Source organism: Carassius auratus, chromosome 14 (assembly GCF_003368295.1).
Source record: "Carassius auratus strain Wakin chromosome 14, ASM336829v1, whole genome shotgun sequence".
Lineage (NCBI taxonomy): Eukaryota > Metazoa > Chordata > Actinopteri > Cypriniformes > Cyprinidae > Carassius > Carassius auratus.
In genome coordinates, this window is record NC_039256.1 from 517518 (window position 1) to 541130 (window position 23613).

The 23613-nt window shown below is 38.9% G+C and overlaps 2 protein-coding genes across 2 annotated transcripts; both read left to right on the plus strand.

Annotated features, from left to right (window-relative positions):
- Positions 1-81: 81 nt before the first annotated feature.
- LOC113113366 (leukotriene C4 synthase-like) lies at positions 82-5025 on the plus strand. The gene is made up of 5 exons (XM_026279506.1): positions 82-1190; positions 1774-1873; positions 1991-2061; positions 2679-2760; positions 2835-5025. Exons 1-5 carry the CDS (start codon positions 1130-1132, stop codon positions 2983-2985), a joined length of 465 nt encoding a protein of 154 aa, XP_026135291.1. The 5' UTR covers positions 82-1129; the 3' UTR covers positions 2986-5025.
- Positions 5026-11359: 6334 nt separating this feature from the next.
- Positions 11360-23583, plus strand: LOC113113367 (protocadherin-12-like). The gene is made up of 4 exons (XM_026279507.1): positions 11360-14836; positions 15988-16079; positions 17100-17233; positions 21631-23583. The coding sequence occupies exons 1-4, from the start codon at positions 11966-11968 to the stop codon at positions 22038-22040; spliced, it is 3507 nt and encodes a 1168-aa protein (XP_026135292.1). The 5' UTR covers positions 11360-11965; the 3' UTR covers positions 22041-23583.
- The last annotated feature ends 30 nt before the right edge of the window (positions 23584-23613 follow it).

A 23613-nucleotide genomic window follows, 5' to 3' on the forward strand; every position in this document is an offset into this window, starting at 1 on the left:
TGATGTAATGAGGTTCATGAAAGCGTCCGATAATACTCTAATGCAGCACAGATGGACATGACACTGATAAATGTAAACCCCCTTTAAAAAGTATCTTAACACCATCTGTGAAAAATGATCATGGAATCCAAAGATGACTGGTTTGAAATTAAAGGTGCAGGTTTGTAGGACCTGCCACAAGGGGGCGCACTATCAAAACAATAACAATCTCGTGGTTTGGCGCTAAGCAGTGTGGAATGATGGGATTTGTTGTCTTCAGTCCAACCGCTGACGGTCGTCAATCAGACGTAAAGATAAATCATGGATTTTACGGGAGTTCAACAGTTTGCGCGAATTTGTTTTCATACAAAGTCAATGCAAAGACGCGATCAGACTATGGATCAGACGTGTCCTCGCGCGGGTCTAGAGACGCGATGCCCCGCGTTTGGCTTGTGTGCCCCATAATACTAATCTTGTTAATCGTTATAATAGAATACGTTTTCTGTAAAGTTACGAAGCAAATAAACTCACCTGCTGAGTAAAACACAAGCGAGATCGCTTTCTAGTTGAAGTTTGTCACGAAGCTACTTCCGCATTTGTCCACGAAACTGTTATCATGTGGTTTCTACGTCAGTTAAGGCGGTAACAAAGGGTCACTGACGTCATTGAAAGGTGACTGCGCAGCACTGCCCCGTGTCACAGTTTAGAATGGGAATTTTCTCATGATTTACAAATAGTTGTAAACATTAGAGATATTGTTAGTAATCAGCTGGACAAAATATATAACACTAGCCTAGTGGTTTTTGGCTATTTTACTGCAAATATCTTACAAATTGTACCTTTAAGGAGGCAAGGCAATTTTTGTTCTGGGATTGTAAAACGTGTTACTTTTACACCACATGTTTAATGAAATTGTAAAAAAACAAAACCATGAGCATAAATTTTTTTCAAAGCTTAATTGGGTTGGTGTTTCCCATTTACCTTTTGTAAGTGCATGCCTCACATAGCATTATGTCCTGAAAAATCTTAATAGTAGTGGTGTGGGTTATATTCATGTCCCTCCCACCCTAGTCGTGCTAATGTAAGTGACTGAATAAAAAACCTCCTGTGAGTGTGGTTTGATCAGAGATAGACCTCACTGTCCACAGACATGATGCTGGAGCAGGTTGTGCTGTTAGCAGCCGTCACAGTGCTGGGACTGCTGGAGCAAGGTAAGTACCACATGATTGTAGATGCTCAGTCAAATCAATATTCGTCAGTTTTCACGGTCATATGAGTGCCGCTCGTGCGGTTCTCTGCAAGAACGGACTGTATTTGGTAGCAGTGAGTTGGACTTTACTGTACTGATAATTCTCTTGATTTAGAGTTGTCATGTTGGCAAGCCTTGCAAACAGTGGCTGATAAAAATAATTAATCCTTATACAGAGAGAGTTTGAGGCTTGATCGAAACAAATGTTCCAATTGGATAAATAGCCTACACTCTGTGAGATTCCCTATGAAAGTCTACCACTCAGATGTACGCTTTTTAAAATAATAATATGCATTGAAATTAATTTGACAAGTTTATTTCAGAGCGTCTTTTTCTGTACTAAAAGCATAGTTTTTTTTTTTTTCCAACAATACAGATTATGTCATATTTAGACTACTCCCCTCACATCCCGCGTTAAAGAGGATGGATACAAATTTTAATGCAAAAGCAAACGTTCGGATTAAGAACAGGAAATTTAGCAATGCGGGAAATTCTTTAACTTCACAATTCCTGTGCTGTGGTAAATGTGTGTCCCGTCCTGTCAGCGTACTTCTGTCTGAAGGTGATCCAGGCGAGGAGGAAGCACTCGGTCTCCCCGCCTGCCACCTCCGGACCTCCGGCGTTTGAGAGGATCTTTCGAGCCCAGTAAGAAAAGCATGGCATTTATCATCCGTCAACTGAATAAAGACTCTTATGACTTCACTCAGAGGAGTGTTGATCTCGACAGGCTTGGTCTCATTTGTCATATTCTTGTTTTCCCAGAGCAAACTCTTCTGAATATTTCCCCATATTCGTCTTCTCGCTTTGGCTGGCTGGAGTTTTCTTCAGTCAAGGTGAGTTTCCCTGAAATGAAAAACTGAGAAAAACCAATCTGTGCTCACAGAACATATTAATATATCATGCTAAAATGCGACAACCCGACTTTAAGTTTGTGGTATTAATAAGACTAGCTTGATGTGCTCGCAAATATCACCTGCACTCTGAAAATGCCTCGATTTATTTACAGAAAAAAATTGTTTGAAAGAATAAAAACGCCGAGATGTTTCTTCAGGCTGCTCTGTCTTGATGGTTTTATTAGGGGTTAAACCAGACAAGTCTTCAAAGGGGAACTTTCCCTTGTGAGAAGTGTACACATAGATTGACTTTTTGCTATAAGCCTATAAGATGAACAGTGCTCTCGCATTGGATTACACCAAAATCTCACAGCTCAGAGTTTCATGAAAGCAAAAAAAAAAAAAAAAATACAATCCCATGAAAATGTTTTATGTAAAACACTGGCGTTCTGCCACAGTTGTACTCTTCCCAAACACCTCCATTCAGAATTAAAGGAATAAAAGTAAGCTTAAACGGATGTGGTGATCAATATTAGCTTATGTAAAGCATCATTTGACTATAGGGTTTAGTGATCTGAACTCATCCAGAATATGACACAATGAATGTCTCGCTCCAGCACTGGCCGTGTTGTTCGGGCTGCTGTATCTTTATGGACGGTATCTGTACTTCCACGGCTATGCAGAGTCTGCTCAGGGCAGGTGAGTGCTCGGAGACTGCGGTTGTGTTCATGTTTGTCCAGTCGTGTTCCTCATCTGTTCCTGTCCGCTGGCAGACTGGAGCCGCTGTACTTCAGTGCAAAGATGCTGTGGGTGCTGATCGCTCTGGCCGGGCTGGGGGTCATCTGCACCCTCACACAGGCCTATCTGGGACTGGACCTGCTGCACTCCTTCAGTCATGTTCTGGGCCTGACCGAACACTCATGAAAGCTCAAGCGCTGGAGGTCTGCAGGAGGCTGCTTCAGAGGACCTAAAAACACTTGACAACAAAAACGGTTTTTTTTTCTCCTCTAAAGAAAGAAGGTATTCATTTTGTCCATCAAATGGAAACATCTACAATGTACTCGTGCAAAACAATCAGTTATTCAAATGGTTGCTTCTAGAAACATTACTGTTAGTTTTCCAAATGTAAAAAAAAAACGTAATATTATTGCGTTTATTTTTAAATTAGAAGCTTTTAATTGATTTTTGTATTAGTTAAGGCATTGCACATACGCATATCCCAGGAGAATTATGTCTTGGTTGCCAATATTGTTTTCCTCAAAGAATGCATTAGAGGCTTTTGATAGCATTGATAACGAATTTGTTTATGCATCATAAATACAATGAAACAATTAAAATTTCCCTTTTTGAATTATTTCACAAAAATAACAACTTGACTGTCAGTGATGCACAATAAAAAAAATATATACTCCCAAGTGATATTTACTGTGGCGTTTATTCATTTTGAGTATGTTTGCTTCATACATCACTTCTCATGTTTTTCACTGACGGTGTTGCTCCATTGGTAAACCAGTACATTAACTTTAGAAATTTCTTCTGTGGAAATGACAACACTTCTATTTTCTCTTTTATAGTCCTATATTTTCTGTTAACTGGTAATGTGTAAATGCATGCATTTCTAATCTATACACATTTATGGAAATCAAAGACTAGACTGATGTTTGACAGACTTCCCATAAAAAATGTCTCGTCCTAAAATGTTTGATTGAATTAAATCTGTGTATAGTGTTTTGTATATTCGGCCACAAGGAGGCGCTACGACTTTGTACGTCAGTGTCAGTCTCTCTTTCTCTCTCCATCTTTTTCCTACATTTCCAGTTGTTCTTCTCTGTCGAATATGTCATATTTTATTAAACAAATTTTTATTTTTCCAGGATATTTATTTTGACCAAGAGCTGTAATAGTAAGAATTGTTTTAAGGGTTAAGTTAACCGAATGTATGCAAGATATGAAAGGCCAGATAATCAGTCATTTCCATCTGTTACATTCTGACAAAACAGAGATAATGTTATCTGGACAAAAACCTGTAAACACAAGTTCTCAAAATATAATTTGCATCAAGACAGTAGTGTTACTTCCTCCTGTGGGTGTGTGTGTTTTTTTTTTTAAGACAGCTACTTATCTTTTGAAAACCACATGTTTGTTACATGTTTGCACGTAACCAGAACAGCCTTCTTCCATCTTCGATACATCACACTATTATCACAGTATTATTATCTCTGGGCTTGGTCTTATCAGTGACAGGATGCAGACAGCTAAAGGTGTCATGTCTGCACCTCGGTGACACTGAAAGATCCACCGCTTCACCGGCCCAGTGTCACCAAAGTGAGCGAACACCTACATGAAATGAACCCCAATGTTCTTATATTAATAAACTACGTCATCTGTAATTCATCTGAAACAAATCACTGAACATACTGCAGTGCTGGACACTTAACCATTTTAATGGGTAGATTTCACAAATAATTGCAAAGAACTAGCAAGTAAACAATGACTTTATTATTTAAAAACTAATCCAATAATCTTGTATGTACACTCATGTTTTACAGTGTGGTGTACAGTGTGTGAGAAGCAGCAGGGCCCAGAGGAGCCCTCTCTCTCACTTGAACACACAGGTGCAGGTTCTCCAGCCTCACACTGATCCAGCTTGACCTGGACGCTCGGAGAGGAAGCTGTGTCTCTGGCCAACAGGAAAAAAATCAGATGGGATTTTTGCTGCTTCCTGTTGCAGGAAACACATTCAAGGATGCAGAGGGATGTGTGTGTGTGTGTGTCTGTGAAATATGTATTAAAACACAGACAGAGTGAAAAGTTGAACACAAATATTAGTTTCTCTAGAGAAGTGTTCAAGTATATGTGTATGCATTTATTAGCATATTTATGTATCAGTTACACTTTATATTAAGGTTCTCTTTGTAAAGTGTTTATGAAGTTAATTAATGAATTACTTGCCTTAAATGCATTAAAACAGTGCCTTGTATGCAGTAATCTTTTTTTTTTTTAATGATGACTTACATATCTGCCAAATAGTGATGTTACAAATGCGTTATTTACTTATGCTTTATTTACTAAATTATACTTTCTTGGAATCAAAATATTTGATTAATTTAGATTTGAAAATGAATTTATTTGATCCATAATTAATTTAATATCCTGATGCAAAAAAAAAAAAAAAAAACTATAATGGGATTCTCATCATTTTTCTTTACACGTATTACCTGTGTTCCTTAAAAACAGTGACCATAACTTATTTATTAATGAGATATTAATGAGTAGTCGTTTAATTCCAATATTAGTTACATGTGAATCTAATCACTTATTCATGAGTTTTAAACCTTGCCAGTAAAAGTGCACTTTAGAAAGTGAAGTGACATTCAGCCAAGTATGGTGACCCATACTCAGAATTTGTGCTCTGCATTTAACCCATCCGAAATGAACACACACACACTGTGAGCACACACCCGGAGCAGTGGGCAGCCATTTATGCTGCGGCACCCGGGAAGCAGTTGGGGGTTCGATGCCTTGCTCAAGGGCACCTCAGTCGTGGTATTGAAGGTGGAGAGAGAGCTGTACATGCACCCCCCCCACCCACAATTCCATCTGGCCCAGGACTAGAACTCACAACCCTTCGATTGGGAGTCCTACCCTCTAACCATTAGGCCACAACTTCCCCGGTTTAATGAAAGATAGACACTTGTGAACCATTTATTTGTGTTTTAGAAATATTAATAACCTGTATAATAAAATAAACAGTAATGATCCTTAACACAAACATCTTGAACTCTCACTATATTAATCAATCTTTCTGCATCATGACATCAATAATAAAATGGTTTTGATTTTAATAAACATGAGTATGAATATAAGTATTTATAAGATGGGAATTTTTCAATACTCACAATTAGATTTCTGAAATGAAAACTAGGGACATTTATAGTTTGGTGGTCAAAACATTGAAATTTCACTTAAAAATGGGGAAAATACATTTTGTTTGTTTTTATTTCTGTTAATGTGGTTTCTATATGCTTTATATTATAATTAATAATTATTGTGATGTTTGGGGGTCAAACCGACCCTAATTGGTTTTAATACAATATACTGAAAAAAAAAAAAAAATATATATATATATATATATATATATACACACACACAAAAATTAAACAGTAAATATGAAGAGCTGCATAATTCATAATTAGATCTGCATCATTGGTCAGTGTGTGTTTACAGTATGTTAGTAAAAGGGAAAGTGATAACACACATAATAAAACAGAAGTGTTGTTGAGTGTGTTTGCAGGCTCTTCTGAACAGCTTAGTAAAGTATTGCCCATGTATGAGTGAAGATGCTTTACAAAACACCCAGAGCATATCTCAAGCTGTTATATAGATGTTAATTTGGTTTGTGTATATATATATATATGCAGTTCCAGATTTGAGACAGATTTGGCTTGCAAAAATGTACACAGCTAGCTACTTTTTAAATTCTGGCAATGAAGAACAGTGCTTTCACAAAATAATTTCCTTGCTAATAGTTAGAGCATCTACGAGCAGGTTGTCAGCCAAACCCTGGAGGATCCCACGGGAAATTACAGCTCATTAAAAAGAGGAAATGATGGATTTGAATCTCAAAATTTTGGCAAGTGAGTTAAACTGATCTGGGCTGAAATTATTGTACTAAAACGTAACTTTATTGATAACAACAATCATTCTTCATACTCTGTACATAGAGTCCAGCTCAGCGTCTGATTTAAAGCACACCGAGCGAGGCTCGTGCTGATGTGGGACGCTTCACATCTCTTAAAGAGACTCTTAACGACAGAAGAGCAGCACAGCTGATCGATGCTTGACGGTCCAGGAAAAAAATCCTCCTCCACCAATGCAATACTGCAAAACACACTCATATCAGTCTGATAACCTTCGTAATATTATGATTTGTTTAGACCAAAAACACAGACAGATACTGACCATGCGTGACTTACACGTTGAGGATTGCACATGGCCAATGCTGCTTGAGCAGTGTTAAACACTCGCCGGACTCAAACTCCTCTCAGATAAACAGCACTCAAAGTTATATAGCGTACCGTACTTCTGCATATGCATATTCATGTTGTGAATCTTCTCAATGCAATATATAGTTCAGTACCTCCAACAGACGGTCCACATCAGTTTGCAGTTGAATCTTTGACTGCTGGGTCACACTTCACTCTGACACTGTCCAGATTCATCCTAATCATCCACAGAAAACACTTTAAAAATGATGCATTATTATTTTTATTTTTTTTGGTTAAAAAGGTTTTCATCATTGATTAATGGAGTGATAATGCTGAAAATTCAGCTTTGCGTCACAGGAATAAATTACATTTTAAAATATATTCAAACAAAAAACATATTCCATTCACTTCTGTATTTTCTACTGTATTTAATCTTCCAGAGTTCTTCCCCGGCGAGCCGCGTTTCTCTTTGATATCCAGCAGCTGCGAGCGAGGGCTCTCAACCGAACATGATCTTGTCTGCTTCTGGGTTTCTGAAGGTGCTGTTTATAATAACTGGCTTTGGGTCGCCAGACAGCTCTCATAACACTCAGCACTGCAGCATTTCCAGCTGTTTGTTGATGATGTCTGATGAAGATTTCTCTCTTCTGTCCAGCCTGACAGCGTGTGCAGCTTTATCTCTCATCCGAGCTTGAAACTGTCTGTAAGACTGACTTATTGTGCACCGTTGTGTCAGTGTGTGATCATTGAAATCAGGGAAATGACAATTACTGAAACTCCAATAATACATCATCATAGTCTGTTTACTTTTTCAGCAACTAATCAGCGATGTTATGGAACATTACATCCATATTTATGTTCTCTGCATTTGCTTTTGCCACAACAATATGTGAAATGTGCATGTATTTGTGAACGTGATGAATGCAGCAGGGCTCTGGGCCATTGGCCTAAAACAGTGTTTTTAAATCACTTCTGATAGCTTTATTTATTTATTTTAAGTCAGAAAATTAATGAACATCCCTGAACCAAACTAAATACTTTCATACCAAGAACACTATTTCATGGGTTAAATCAGGTCAAAATATCTCTCCAACACAATACTGTGTTTCGTTTTCATGTTGTCTTTTATTAATTTAATTATTTTATATATTTATTGATTTAGCTCTTCACCACTTGCACATTTGCGATTGTGCACGATGATACATTTTTATTAGAAACAATTAAAGCACCTCCGCAGGAAATGAAAATGACTTTCCAAGAGTTTCTCTTCTCTTTAAACCAGCATAGACTCATTTGCTCAATCTGTTAATGCTCTCTTTGGTGATCACGTGTCTCTTAAAATGAAGATCCAGGTCAGTAGTTCAGCTGCATCCCGCCCTGAATCACACTCCCCGTGCCAGCATATCTCTGTTTATGGATCGGCTGACAGATTTGTCTCAGGGCTCTGTCCTCAGGATGGTTTTATCGTGTTTGAGTCATGTCAGCGGTGGAGTGTTTAAGAGGCTGTGCTCTTGTTTCGACAGGATCCTGAACACACAACGTGTCAGTCTCTCTTCACCCTCAGAGAGGACCTGAAGGTCAGCAGCAGGTTGCAACAAACCCCTTAGAGCAGTCTTGACAATACACTTACCTTTATTATTTCAAGAGTTCATCTGCTTCTTTCAATGAAGGTAAAGCAGGTTTGGCTTGTGGCAGACGATCTGAGCGCAGAATTCGACAGTAGGCCTATTAGACAAATAAACTCTTCCTTTTATTCAAGGGGTTGGTTGCATTGGGCACATGAGTGCTCACAGGTGAACTGTGCTATAAAACTGAATGGCAAAGCAAGCATTTTTTTTTTTACATTCATTCTTTTATCACAAATGGTAGACATGGACTTTTCCATAGTATGGAAGTCAACCACTTACCGACATTCTTCAGAATATCTTCTTTTGTGTTCAATAGATGCTAAAACAGGTCTGGAACAAGTGCACACTCAGAAAAAGGGTAAAAAAGATGTCACTGGGGTGGTACCACACTCACACACACACACACACACACACACACACACACACACACACACACACACACACACACACACACACACACACATATATATATAGAGAGAGAGAGAGAGAGAGAGAGAGAGATAATTGATGTACTAAGGTACTAATATGTACATTTTAGTACTGATATTCTGATATTCCTCTTTTCTTTTGCCCTCAACACTCAACACACAAAAGCACTTGCTCCTGACTTTTCTTCATCTCCAGTTCAGTCCTGCTGAAATCAGGTTTTGGGATTGTTGCTATATGTCTTTTGTTTAAGTGCTTGACAGGAGAGCTTGTTTGTCAGATGGACACTGTTTGTTCACAAATCCATCTGGAGTTAGGAGTGGTCTGTCAGGAATGTGTTGAGAGATTGTTCAGCATTCCTTCCAGGCCTCAGATGAGACAAACTGACCTCAAGCTAGTGAAACTTTCTTTCACCGTTTCCTCTCCGTCTGCTGAAAACATCAACAACACGCAGCAGTTCGTCTCTGCCGGTGCTTTACTATTGTTTGAGCTGTACAATGATGTTTAGATCCCTCATCCTAACGTGGAGGAGGGGGAAAACCCAGGTCAGCGGTGCGAGGCCTATGAAACACACACACGGAGAGTGTGTCGGGACTGCGGTCTAATTAAATTCACATATGACATTTTGAAGAAAACCTCAGTGTAGCAATGTGGCAGCCAGAGACCGGATATTCTGGGACCTTTCTTTTTCTGCTTTTCATTTGGAAAACATCACAAGTAATTGCATTATATTTTCTTTCACACATGCATGTGTGATATTTCGAAACACAGTGAGACAGTGAGTGAGACAGATACACTTCACTATCTATTCTTTTCAGTCTTTAGCTTTGATGCTTCTCACCATTCACATGATTATTATTATTGAAAAATAGATCCTTATATGTGAATCTCATATTTCCCAGGTCATATTTCACCCCCCCCCCAAAAAAAAAAGTAAAAAAGAATATATATTTTGATTTTTTTTTTCATTAAAAAGTTTCTTTCTTTCATCTTTTTTTTTCCTCTCTTTATTTAAAGGAATTTGATTGAGGCGTCTGTTTCTACCCAGTCTAAACAAATTACACAAAACTCTCAGTCTATATCCTTCGTGACCTGCAGGAAGTGACTGAGAGTGAAGGGGAGAAAGCAAATGGAAAGAAAAGAAATAAGAGAATGTGAATAGTCAAACTCTTGGTCAGTGTTTGGTCCAGATGAAGTTAATTAGGAAATAGAGAGAGGATTATGTGTGAAAACCAAGCCTGTTTACTTTAGAGATAGTCATGGATGACATGAAGTGACCTCTGACCCCTGAGAAACACATGCGTCCCCGATCATGAGCAGAAGATCACACATTAATCTGAACTCAAGAGTTAATGCCTCTGATCTCCCAGCTGCTGTCTTTGAACACGACAGAAGAGTCTGTGCGGTAACACCTCGCTCTGTTATCATGCAGCTCCACGTTATCACTCTGGGAAAAGCTTTTATTGGCTCGCAGCAGGTAATGGGATAGTTTATGTTAGGAGACCCCCATGTTGAGGGGAAGTGGGGGTCTGCATTTCACCTTTTCACCATCCTCTTTTCATTGGCTACCATCCTTCAATAACATATACTGTATTACACTCCTGCTTTTACAACCAAAACCATTGGGAATAGATTGAAATTATATATAAGCATTTATGTAAATGCTAACACGTTTCTACTAACATTTATTTAGATGAATGTTCATTTGTTAATTTGTGTTCATTCTTAATACTTTAACATTATATTAGTCAATTAACATTAATTAAAAAAAGTTTTCCTTTTCAATACAAATTATATGAAGCATAACAATTTGAGTAAAATATGTACTAATAAATAAACATACATTTCAGCATTTGGTATGTCCTTGTTTTGTTATAAATGCTCTTTGACTACCCCCCCACCATTTCAGAAAAACATTAGACGCTTCAGATTGAAGTATTTTTACATCAGCACTCTCAGAGTTCAGCTCCAGGCCCTGTTTTTGTTTTCTGGGCCCCTAAGGGCCCCACCTTAGGTTTGCTTCGACGTCGATGACAGATGCCCCAGACCACGACTCTTACTCAGATGTGTGAAGAGCTGGAGGCAGTGAATGAAAGAAGTGGGATCAAGTTTCGTTAAAAGCACACCATTGATTCCAGCCAAATTTCTTCTAAATCCACTCCTCGCTACAGATGGGTGGAGTCAAGCAGCACTGTACTCTCCTCCCTCACTATCTGTTATTGGCTCTCAGGACATTCCCCCTGAATGAGCCGTCCCAGCCTCCTGCGTTCCTCCGCACCTCACTTTAATGCTGACTGGAGTCCTGGGCCGGGAAGCAGCAGCTGTGTGTGAGTGAGTAGAGCTGTAGAATAACACTGATTCGGCTAAGGGAGATGTTAACTTTATTTAGAAATTAGAAGGGTCTGGAAATATTATTCTATATAGGTGATTTTGTCTGAATAGTGGTCAATTAATTTCCATAGTAGTCTATTGTTTAATTATTGTGGTGTGGTATAATGTGTATGTTGTTATCAGTAAATCTCATTGTCAATATAGAGTAACACAACTATAAAGATATAACTTGGAAGCTTTGTGACAGTTATCATTTTATCATTTTTGTGACTTATATTTACTTTAAATGGTAATTTACAGAGCACCAAGTTGTGGTGCTACTATCATTCATTTTTGACTCAAAGAGAGTCAATTTTCTACTTTTTTTTTAACATAGAGTAAGCAAATGTGTATAGGTTTTGAATATCTTTTGTGAATTGTAGATGTCTTTTCATGCATCAGAATGCCTGTCTAGGTGCTTAGCACATCTGACTCATAATTAGTAGATACATAGATATACGTAAAAGGAAATAGGAAACCTCACACACAGTCATGCTCCAGTTTTGGCTCATTCTGGCAGCTCTTATTGAGTGTCCACCCTGTCATGCCCAGAATATGGACTCTGCTCCCCTCATTATCCAATATCATGTCTGGGAAGAACAGCCCTCAGGGACGAGGGTGGGTCGCCTCCTGGACGATCTACGTGAACGTGGGGAAACAGGATCACTGGAAGACTTCCAGGTCGTGCAGCATGGACATGCTCTACCAGTCACAGTTGACTCAAGGGATGGTACCGTGTCAACCCTACGCAGGCTGGACCGAGAAGAGCTTTGCTGGGGAGCAGAATTTTGTGAGCTGGCCTTCAGTGTTCTCTACAGAAAGGGTGGTGCTATGCATTTCCTCTCGGTTCGTGTGGAGGTGATGGACCAAAACGACCACAGCCCAGTCTTTCCCAGTCTTGTGCAGGAGGTGGAGATCTCTGAGACAGCCTCACTGAGAATGCGGATCCCTCTGGAACGGGCTGTAGATCCAGATGCGGGACCGAATGGCCTGCAGACCTACTCCCTGTCTTCCAACCAGCACTTTGCTTTGGATGTCCGTACTTCTGGAGGGACCAAGCAGGCTGAATTAGTGGTCATCAAAGAACTGGACAGGGAGTTGCAGCCGTCTTTAGAACTGGTTCTAACAGCCTGGGACAAAGGGAACCCGCCAAAATCAGGCAGCACTAAAGTTATAGTCACAATTCTTGACTCCAACGACAATAGCCCTGTATTTGAGGAGGCCCCAGGAGTCATTGAACTAGCCGAGGACACCACTCATGGGACGATTGTTGTTAATCTCCGAGCTACAGACCCTGATCAAGGTGCTAATGGGGAAGTTGAGTACTCTCTTAGTAAACATGTCCCACTGGAAGTGCAAAGACTATTCAGTATCCATCCCAAAACGGGTGTTTTGACTTTGCAAGGCCCTTTAGATTTTGAAGAAAGGAATGTGTATGAGGTAGACATCCAAGCTCGAGATCTTGGGCCAAATCCAATCCCGTCTCACCACAAGTTGCAAGTCAAATTGCGAGATGTTAATGATAATGCTCCTCGCATACATATAACATGGGCTCCGCAAGATTCCCCTGTTGCAACCGTCTCTGAAGGAGCACCAAATGAAACTTTCATTGCTCTTGTAATGGTATCTGATGCCGATTCCGGGGCGAACGGGCAGGTACAAGTGCACATTCTCAGTGGATCTGGCCCCTTCAGACTCAAACAGATCCATGGAGACAATTACATGGTTGTAACCAATGATACACTGGATCGTGAGAGACAAATGAAATACAATCTTGCTCTTCTAGCTCAGGACAATGGTGATCCTTCTCTATCCTGTATCAAGCACCTGACTGTCCATGTTTTGGATGAAAATGATAACGCACCACTGTTTACAAAAAGTCTCTACCAGAGTGTCCTCGAAGAGAACAACACACCTGAGCTCAGTTTCTTGACTGTGGAGGCACATGATGTTGACCTGGACCTTGGTGGAAAGGTATCATTTTCTATTAGAGAATCAAATGAACTTGGGACACCAACAGCATTTTTCTCAGTCCACCCTAGCAGTGGGGCTGTGACTGTCCAACAATCATTAGACTATGAGGAATCACGCTCCTTCTCATTTATTGTGGAGGCTGTAGATCAAGGATACCCACCAATGACCAGTAGTGCAACAGTGCTGGTTGAGATACAAGATGTTAATGACAATTATCCCATAATCCATGAGCCACTACCCAAGAAGGGAATTGCATTGCTAAGCATCCCAGTGAATGTGGACAAAGGAGAGATAGTGACTGAACTTGGAGTCAAAGCTCTGGAGGTCAATTACTCTTCCCTCAACAAACCCGAAGGTTTTCTGGCTACCACCATTCGTGCAAGTGATCCAGATTCTGGTCTCAATGGAAGACTCAGTTTTAGAATTACAGATGACAACCCTTCTAACCTATTCTTCCTGGACGAAACTACTGGGCAGCTCTATGTGAACACAACCAATGCAACAGAACTGATTAACAGAACTTTTAAACTGGGCATTGCAGTATCTGATATGGGAACACCTATGCTAACCACAAGAACCACTTTGGAGGTGACTTTCATCAACGTCTGTGACCACCTAAAGAACTTGTCTCATGATAACCAAGCCCAGTACAGTTTAACACTGCTCTTGGCCATCTGCCTTGGATCAACCTGCCTGGTATTATTTGTAGCCATCGCTTTGGCCAAAACATTCTGTCATTCTGACAAACGGGACAACCGTGCTTATAATTGTAGGCAAGCTGAGTCATCCTACACCCGTCACCCACGACGGCCCCAGAAACACATTCACAAGACTGACATCCAGTTGGTACCAGTGCTTCGGGGTCGTAAAGAAACTCCACGAGATGAGGCATTGTCGTGTGCATCACCTTTAATGGAAAATACACATCCACAGCGTCAGTTTGCCCTTACACCAAATCTTGCTCGCATGGCTCAAAATCAAGCTCATATAGAAATGGATGGGAACCCACCATTCACTCAAAGCAAGATACTCAGAAAACCTGGGAGCATAGAGTGGAATGGAACACTTCCATACAACCCAGGAACAATTTATCGAACCCTGCAAAAAACAAGAAATTATTCCTCCTCATCTTTTGCGAACTCACAGACCAGCACACTCAGACGAAACAAAAATGAAGAAGTCAAGATAACGACCATGGACCCCTCAGAAACCTTAACTTCAGTTCCCAGTAATCAGGCCACATTACGGAGACCAAAGACCACAGAAAGAAGAGGAAAGATGGAAGAGTCAGACCACAGGCAGATCCTAAGAAACCTTGTTCGACTCTCTATGGCAGCCTTTGGAGAGAACGGTTCTATTGAACTGTCCTCTGCCTCACCGGAGGTGCAAGTAAGGGATTTTCTTTTCTTTCTTTACAATATTAACATTTCAGATATGGAAAAACAATACATTTCTAGGTTTCCCAGTTCATATGAGCTCAAGTACATGATAGTTTTCAGTACTGCAGAACTGGGGCATATCTATAACAGCCTAAGGGGACAGTTGACGGATGATGAAGGCATTGAAGTGTATTCAGAAACACATCAGTGTCACACAGTAACTTAAACCTTTAACATGCCTCAGGATCCTCAATGTTATCATATTACAGAGTCATACTGAATGTGGAAAGGAAAACAGATTCATTCCATGGTTGTCCTGTGAGGGGGGAAGCTACTTAAACCAAACGCAGATACTTCTGCAGAGTAAGATTACACTTCTCAGACATGAACGGGATGGTGGTAGTCAGCAACAAATTGCTGGTACTGATCTGATTCTCATTAAATCAAAAGTAAAAGAAAAGAATAGAATAGAATAGTGAGAATAACCGCTTTTCAACAGCCTGTATTTCAAAGACCAAAAGTGCTGCGCTAGTCAGACTGTGTATCCTTTGGATCTGGGTCCACCCAGATGCTAACCTCTACCAAAATGATTTGCAGAACAAAACGTCCTGGCACAGGTTTGAGTCCTCACGTGAATACTGTGGCCAGTCAGGAAAAGCGTGGATCCTGACCCCCACCCTCTTCTCTTTTCCTCTTCTCCAATCCACCATCCCTTACTCACTTGGCCCAGTTGGCAGTTTAGAGCCGTAGCGACTAAAGGGGAAAGGGGCCGAAATGTCACCGGTGCCTGTCCTCGCAGCCAAGGCTGGGTTTCTTAAGTGCATCCTGGAAGGAAATAGCCTCTTAAAGAATAGACTCTGTGTAGAAACAGCTTCCTGTCTCCCCCTCACCCCTTCTTAAACTCCACATTTTCCCATCCCAAAATGCTCTGTGTGGCTGTCCATCTACTATGTTGCAGCTTATTCTGTATAAGACCAAAAGTATATAATGAATTATTAAATTATGAGATTTCAGAAGACCAAATGGCCTGCGAATTGTATGTGGTAGTTGTGTACAATTTCTATTGTTTTTCAACATGACTAATTGGGAATTCATAATCAGATTATTATTTAATTGATTAAAGTGAGTTATGTGTTAAATTCCCCCATTTTAATTCTACAGCAGGTGTCCCAGCTCCTATCTCTGTTGCATCAGGGGCAACTTCAGCCTCGACCAAATTTTCGTGGCAACAAGTATTCCCACAGAACTGGCCGGTGAGTCTATTTGTCCTCCTTTTGAGTTTATTCAGGCTCTTTTGCTCAAAAGTACAAAAATTTTACTTGTGTATATTCATTCCTTGACTAAGACACAGAACTCAAATCGATACCACAATAACCTCACCATCACAATAACAATCTTAGAACACTTCACTCACATTACTTCAGAACTTGGTTTCATCATTATTCCAGTTTTATCGGGTAGATTTCTGGTCAAATAAAAAGTAAAACGGAAGTATGCGTCAGTCAGTGATTACAGGGTGAAGTGTAATGTGTAGTCATGTGTAGTGATATGTAGTCATCATATCTGTGATCAGCCGCTGTCTGTCTTACTCAACTTACACACAGATTGGTATCAGGCAGAATACAGTGCTATTTCTAAAAATGTAACTTATGTTCACTTAGAATCAAAAAGAGAAAGCATAGACTGTGACTCATCTGTGCAAGACAGGGCTTGTTTAACATAAAGACAGTGTAGTCAATAGTGCAGTCACACTTCCTTCAGTTTTAGTTTCAGTGTTGAGATCATTTTAGCTCACAGTAAAATCCCTGTTTTGAGAACATTGTTGAACTGATGTTAAATATGATTGCAAATGTATTTACCCTGATATTGCCTTGCAAAAAAGGTATTGCGTCAACACTATAGTACAGTGATGGTAATAGTATATCATAATCATGGTATTTACATGCTACTACACTTTGAGTAGCACAGTATTCTGGTATGGTTTTGTCTAAATAGTATTAACCTCGTAACATAAAAAAGGGTAACAGCATGGTACTTTTCTTCAGTGGTGGTTAAAGTGTTAAAAAATGAATAATATAAATCGAATTAATTCTATTTAACATGATTTGGTTATTTTAAATGCTTCACTACATTTGCCCTACGTACAATTCTTTTGCTTCAGTTTAGTTGCATTAAATTGCATTATATTGTACTAATTACTTTGAGAGATCTGCGATGTTAGCAGATGTTCTAGAATGTTCTCTCTGCTTTACTGTTTTTGTTGTGTGTTGTAGGTCAGGGGCTCAGGATGCTGATTGGCTGAGCACTAAAGACAGTGGTCATGGAGAGAGTGAAATGGGTGACATGGACTGGGACTCACCTGTGGACCCCTTATATGAAGAAGGCCTTAACAATCTGCTTACTTCTGGTAAAAGTCCATACTTTTAAAAGCAATTAGAGTCCACTGTTATTCTGCCATCATTTACTCACCCTCTTGTTATTACAAACCCAAATCTTTGACACACAAGAGAAGATATTTAGTCAATCCTTTGAAAGTCCATGCAAGCAAAATTAAACAAATGAAAAAAGGGTGAGGAAATGATTATTTTGGGGGTTTTACTATCAATTAAAAAGCGCTGTTGTTCTGAATATCAAGCATGCAACAAGTGACACAAACAGTGAAATGTCTCACAGCTGTTGAACTAAATATTAATAAGTGGATGAATTTGAATTAAATGAGAGGACCTGAACTGACTGTGTAATCTAGATAAAGTGAAGGTGATGTGAAATGGTACAGTACCGTACAGGAATTACTATTTCTGTAGGTGATTTCCAGATATCTCACATTCATCCTGTTGACCACTTCTTTTCTTTAGAGAGCCTGGCAAGTCAACAAATAAGGCAGAAAAAACACATTATTTATATTTAGTTTTCATTTTTAAATTGAAATTGTAATTAATTTTCCAAACACCACAGTCATACTCTGAAAACAGTAATGTTTAAAGTCTGTTGATTTGATCGTACTAATATGCATTCAGAGTTTTGCTGCTGTGTTTCCTTTGTCTATGTATAGAGTAAATATTTGTGTGCAGTTCCTTCCATCTATTGTTGTGAGATTTAGCACGCTCTAAATTAACAGGGCCTTTTTTTGCTCTCGAGTCAAAGGTCTAGTTTGTTTTGTTCTATCTCTCTGATGTCTGAGCAGTTTTAACTCAATCTTTATGTCAGCTCATCTAACATGCTGCTGTGTCTGAGATATTCCACTCTAGTTCCAGAAGAAAGAAACAATTTTAAGTTAAAGCTCCTGTGCACTTTGTGTGTAGATCACTGTTTGTGTAGTGTGGATCTACCACCTATTTAAAAGGTTCCATTACAATTAGGAACTTCAATAGTACCAACCTTTACAATTATCACACAATTATCAACAAATCCAGACAATACCAAAAAAGAGTTAATTACAGCAAATTACAGATCCATACTCCTACTGTTTAACAACTTTATAGCCACAGTAATGAATGAGTTTTTAAATCTATTCAATCTACAACAAGGAACTCTAAACCTCCTCTCAGAAGGCAATAACTCATATTCTGTATACAAGACATGGGATGGATCACATACAATCTTATTAGCTTGTCTTAAAGTGGCCTGTTCATAAATAGTCTGCAATGATGTCTGTTCTTTAACACCAATAATTTCCCAAGCAGTGTGAATAATTCAGGACAGACAGATTACCAAACAAGACAGTGATACTGTACCTGATTAAACTATCAAAGAGTGTAGAGTAACACTTTCTACACTCATCAGTACACAAGGTGAATAAAAGCGGTGAACTAACAGAGCCCTGAGGGGCCCCGTGCTGAAAATTCAAAATTCCAAAACTGTTCCATTAACACTAACCTGCGATTGGTCAATAAATAATACATTTTTTTAAATAAAGGTGCTTCATGATGCCATAGAATAATGTTTTGTCTAAATGGTTCCATAAAGAAGCTTTAACATCTGAAGAAACTTTCTGTTTCACAAAAGGTACTTTGTGGCGAAAGAAGTTTCATTGAAAAGTTATAAAAAAGATGGTTCGTTAACGAACCTTTGACTGAATGGTTCATTGTGTAACCAAAAATGGTTCTTCTATGCTTGAAGAACCTTTTGAAGCACCTTTATTGTGTAGTGTAGTACCATTTTATAATAAATGAGTGAACTTTAAAATCATTCAACCTTAAAAGATGCGCCTGTAGCATATTATAAGATGAACTAAAATCTACAAATAAAAGACGTATGTACATGCAATGATCCTCTAGATGCCTATTTATAAAATATGTCATGGCTATAACAGCATCACCGGTACTTCTATTACTAGAAGACAGCTATCCTCTGCTTTTACAAAGTTAATCATGATTTTCTCAAAACACTTTATTACTCCTGAAGTAAGTTCCACTGGACGATAACCATTAGATTAGATTATGTTTTAAAATGTTCATAATCAGATTACAGTTACTTTTTTATGGATTGATTACATATTATTCACATAATGGCAGTAAATCACATAATGGCTGTACATATTCGACTTGGCTTGGCTACACATTTGCTTCTAACAGTCATGTGGCACAGTCCAGCTATATATGCCAGGGGTGTTTTACTTCAAAGTAATGCAAAATCTCATGTTTTGTATTAATATAATTCTAGTATCAGTTTTTTTTTTTTATTAATCGACACCAATTATGCAGCTTACTCTCCTATTAGGAACATCAGAAGTCAATAAGACATCTCACCAGGAACAGAGTGTGTGGTTGTGTGATTTTGTGGTTTGCTTGACTCAGTATTAATCCAGGAATGCATCTGGTTGTGGTGTTGTTCATGCCAAAGAAGAAGTTTTGTGTTTACGGTCAGGGATTTTCTTTTTTTAAACATGCAAGTACATATTCCTTCTCTTCTTCCTGAGTAATCTAAGTTTAAACTCACACCTCTGAATGATGTTAACCCTTTCAGCAGAATCAAGGGGGATTTTTACAGTAAGTCACAGCTGCTCATGTCCTTGGGCTCCTCACGTCATGCTGTAACTCATATTGTTAATACTTCAACATGATGCAGAGGATGTGTATGTGTTATGCATGCCCTAAAGACAGAGAAGATGAGTGTGTGTGAAATCTTTTTGTGTGTGTGTGTGTGTGTGTGTGTGTGTGTGTGTGCGCACAAGTATAAGATATTGTTCTGCCTCTACACTCTTCCTTTGAAGGCCACAATGCCCTCAGGCTGCTGTTTCTCTACTGCATTCTTCTCACACTGTTCTTCAAGAGCCGGAGGTGACACGTGTGCACTTTGTTATATTATGTGTGATTTAAATGAATAACAATGTTTTACATTCCTTACATTAGTTAGGTGCTTGATTACTAATGGCGCTTGTTAAGGCAAGCATCACTATAACTATTGCTTGTGTTTATGGTTATGGGTGTGTAAATCATCTTGCACCATTTGTATAGACAGGTGAGTTATAGACAGAGTAGTTTTCTGTTTGCTTCTTTGAGAAAGTTTGGCGGTGGTTGTTTGGATGTGGTTGGATTCTTTATAGCATTTTTACCATGTCTGTGTGTTAATGGGTTTAACTGCTTTAAAGGGAATTACAGATGCTACCATTTCCTCCATCAATAATTATGAGTTGCTGTGAGAAGGAGATTCATGGAATGAAAGTAAGAAAGATACACAGTAGTGAGTTGGGCCATATAATTACTAATGAATAATAATGCAAATGTGTGAAATTAGAGCTAGGCAGGATCTGAAAGGTCTGTGGAGAGAGGAAGTCATGAAGATGAGGTTTGGAGGCTCTGAATGAGCTCTCTGATGTGGCCAGTGTGGTTTTGTTTGATTCCAGATCTTTACTCACACACTCTCTCCAAAAGCTCCTTCGTTTCTCCTCCATCTTTAACTAAGACTCTGGAATCTCTGATCCACAGACACTCGAAAAGGCTATAAAGCTGTGTCAGATTCGTGGTGGTCGTCTGCATGCCTCGCTATGTTTGTGTGTCTGTTTCTGAGCTCCAGGGTCCACCATCTTCTGGCTTCTCCTCGCTCGTTCAAAAACTAATATTTCTGCTATAGCCACCCCAGCCAAGACTGAGCTGGTGTCGCGTGAAGCCAGTCAGTGAAGCCTGCAATGATACATTAGATGGCCGAAGATGCATGGCAGAGGCGGAAAAAAGGCTAAATACAAATAATACATTAAAAGATGTGATTTTTGGAGCTATATTATTTGTATGATTTATTATATTTACTGTTTTGTACTAAAAATAATTTAAACGGTTCCATGGATGTTAAAGGTTCTTCATGGCAACATAGATGCCTTTATTTTTAGGAGCTGTACACAGAGGCTCAGATAGCATGAGTAAGAGTCGAGTTCTAACAGAACTAAGTGTTTCTGGAATTTTGAATCTGGAACTTAACGAAAGTAATTTCATTGTTTATTGTTGCACCGTATCACTTCCCTTGTGATTTTGAGAGGGTGTGATTTTAAGACATGCTGTGTTGAACTGTGTTAAAACTCTGCAGATGTCCATGAAATGACAGGAGAAGGAAATGCTTGTTTACTGAATTAAAGAGAAATGCACACCTCCTCTCGGTATTTCCTGTCATCCTGTTTTTCATCTCAAACTCAAGTAAACAAGTGAAGACAGGCTTTGTAGCCTTTTTTTCAGATGTTTGTAATCATAATTTTATTATATATATATCTATATATCTATATATATATATATTACTGCTTTTGTAAATGCTTGTTTACATATTGTACATGCATACTATTTTAAATACAACTATTTTATTCCTCTTTTTGTGTAGATGATGTGTTCTCAGACATTCCCGATCCGGCGTGGATGGCTCGTCTTTCTCTTCCTCTGACGACTGACTACCATGAAAACCTGTTTGTCCCGGATGGGCCGCCCTCCCCTGATGCCCACTGTCCCATGGCTGGTCCTGATGATTCCACTTCCTTCTCTACGTTTGGTAAAGCCCCGGAGAAGACCATGCTGGGGGGCAGAGCTCTGATTTCTGAAGTGAGCTCTCTGTTCGAGATGCTGCTGACACAGAAAGCCGATGGCCAGTCGTGTCCACCTGCTGACGTGCTCTACAGACTTTCAGCGGCTTATAGACGTTCGCTTGGCTTAGACACACCTGCAAACGGAGGTGCTGCCCACACACGCCAACAAGGGCAAACTCCCATAATGCAGTATGCCAACCCTGTGCCATAACAGCAAAGAATGTTTGGTTTCCGGTGCCAAATCATACAAGCCTCAGGAACACTCAGAATAACAAAACATCATTTTCTGGTCTGGCTGGAACAGGCTATGCCCATAAAAACTAACTTTTATTTTTTTTTAGAAGACAAAACTTTATAGTGCATCATAAGACTGGAATTGTTTTTTATTTGTTTTGATATATCCTTTTGCAAGAAGGTGCAGTTCATGTAGTGCATAGCAGAAATGAGTCTGTCTCCTCTTAAGGAGCTGTTTATATCCTCTGAAGCACAAACAAGTCTTTTCTCTCAGAAGAAACCCAGGAAGTCTTCTGCTAGTCATCCACAAACAGCAGGGTTTCCTGACAGCGCCCTCTGCTGGCTAGTTCGGCTATTACTTCATGCCGGTTCTCTAATGTAAATATTAATTTGTATAGTTACAGGACATGTAATAATTCAGATAATTTAGAAGTCAACCTAACACTGTATTTGCAAGACTTGTTCATCGTTGGTAAGGACTGCAAAGCACTGATGACAAAATTCAGTAATGCTCTGAATAGAACAGTTTTACTTTTTCTGTTAAAGATATAAGTTATTGATATCAAAGCAAAGATGTATATATATATCTACTTTTTACTCAATGTCATTTTGTATGTGTAGTGTTGTTTTTGTATTCATAATTGACACAATGGTTACTTTTTGTAAACTTTATAAGAATATAAACAATTAAACTTACTGTACTGTATTATTATTATTATTAAGTTTACATTGAAAACATATTTTAACCCTTAAACGCCCATTGAAAATAAATAAATAAATAAATAAGACTAAGAATACATCAAAATCACTATGATGCAGCTGGTCTGATTACAGCATGGTCATGATTCTTTGAGAATATTAAAGATAATTGTGTGCCCCAGTAAAGCCTGCTGCACATGGAACAATTTTTAGGATAAACTTATTTAAATATGAACAGTATGATATAGAGCTCGTACTCAGGAGGAAAAAACACCTGCATTTTATCCAGAGGCCCATACTGAGCAAAAATATGCAATTTGGTGCAGATGTTGCACATTTGTATATGGCAACAAGGTAAAAAAAAAAATTGATAGCTTCACATGCAAATACATTTTTATTTCAGTTACCAGCTTTTTACTTGCTATGAAATTATACACTTCAATTAATCAATCGGACAACCAGAGGCATGTAGTAGATTGTGCAACAGGTTTTTCAGCGAAGTCTAATCATTTAGAAACCCATATGTATTACACACGATAGCACTCCAAAAAGTTGACTAATAATTTAACTAAATTAGTTTTACTAATAGACTAAAAATATTCAAAACGCAATTTTTTTTCTTCTGCCAATGTGGATATATCTATATGTATTTTAAAGTTGCATTCTAAAATCTGAGGCATTATGTTTGAACAGGCTTTAGGCCGGTAGAACTCAATGCTAGTAATGATAATAGTGATAAAATTTCCCAAGTCAACAGTGGGGGGGATGATGGACTCCCCTGGTTCTCCCTAAATGTCATCACCCTAACACCTCCTGAAACTCTCTGTGGCAGTGGCTGTTATGGTCCAGCT

Bases quoted from the DNA above. Each gene is read 5' to 3' on its own strand.
- LOC113113366 (XM_026279506.1), top strand. From the start codon at position 1,130: ATGATGCTGGAGCAGGTTGTGCTGTTAGCAGCCGTCACAGTGCTGGGA. The intron at 2,062-2,678 runs GTGAGTTTCCCT...GTCTCGCTCCAG, and splicing joins TGGAGTTTTCTTCAGTCAAG to CACTGGCCGTGTTGTTCGGG. The intron at 2,761-2,834 runs GTGAGTGCTCGG...GTCCGCTGGCAG, and splicing joins GCAGAGTCTGCTCAGGGCAG to ACTGGAGCCGCTGTACTTCA.
- LOC113113367 (XM_026279507.1), top strand. From the start codon at position 11,966: ATGCTCCAGTTTTGGCTCATTCTGGCAGCTCTTATTGAGTGTCCACCC. The intron at 14,837-15,987 runs GTAAGGGATTTT...TTAATTCTACAG, and splicing joins CTGCCTCACCGGAGGTGCAA to CAGGTGTCCCAGCTCCTATC. The intron at 16,080-17,099 runs GTGAGTCTATTT...TGTGTGTTGTAG, and splicing joins TATTCCCACAGAACTGGCCG to GTCAGGGGCTCAGGATGCTG.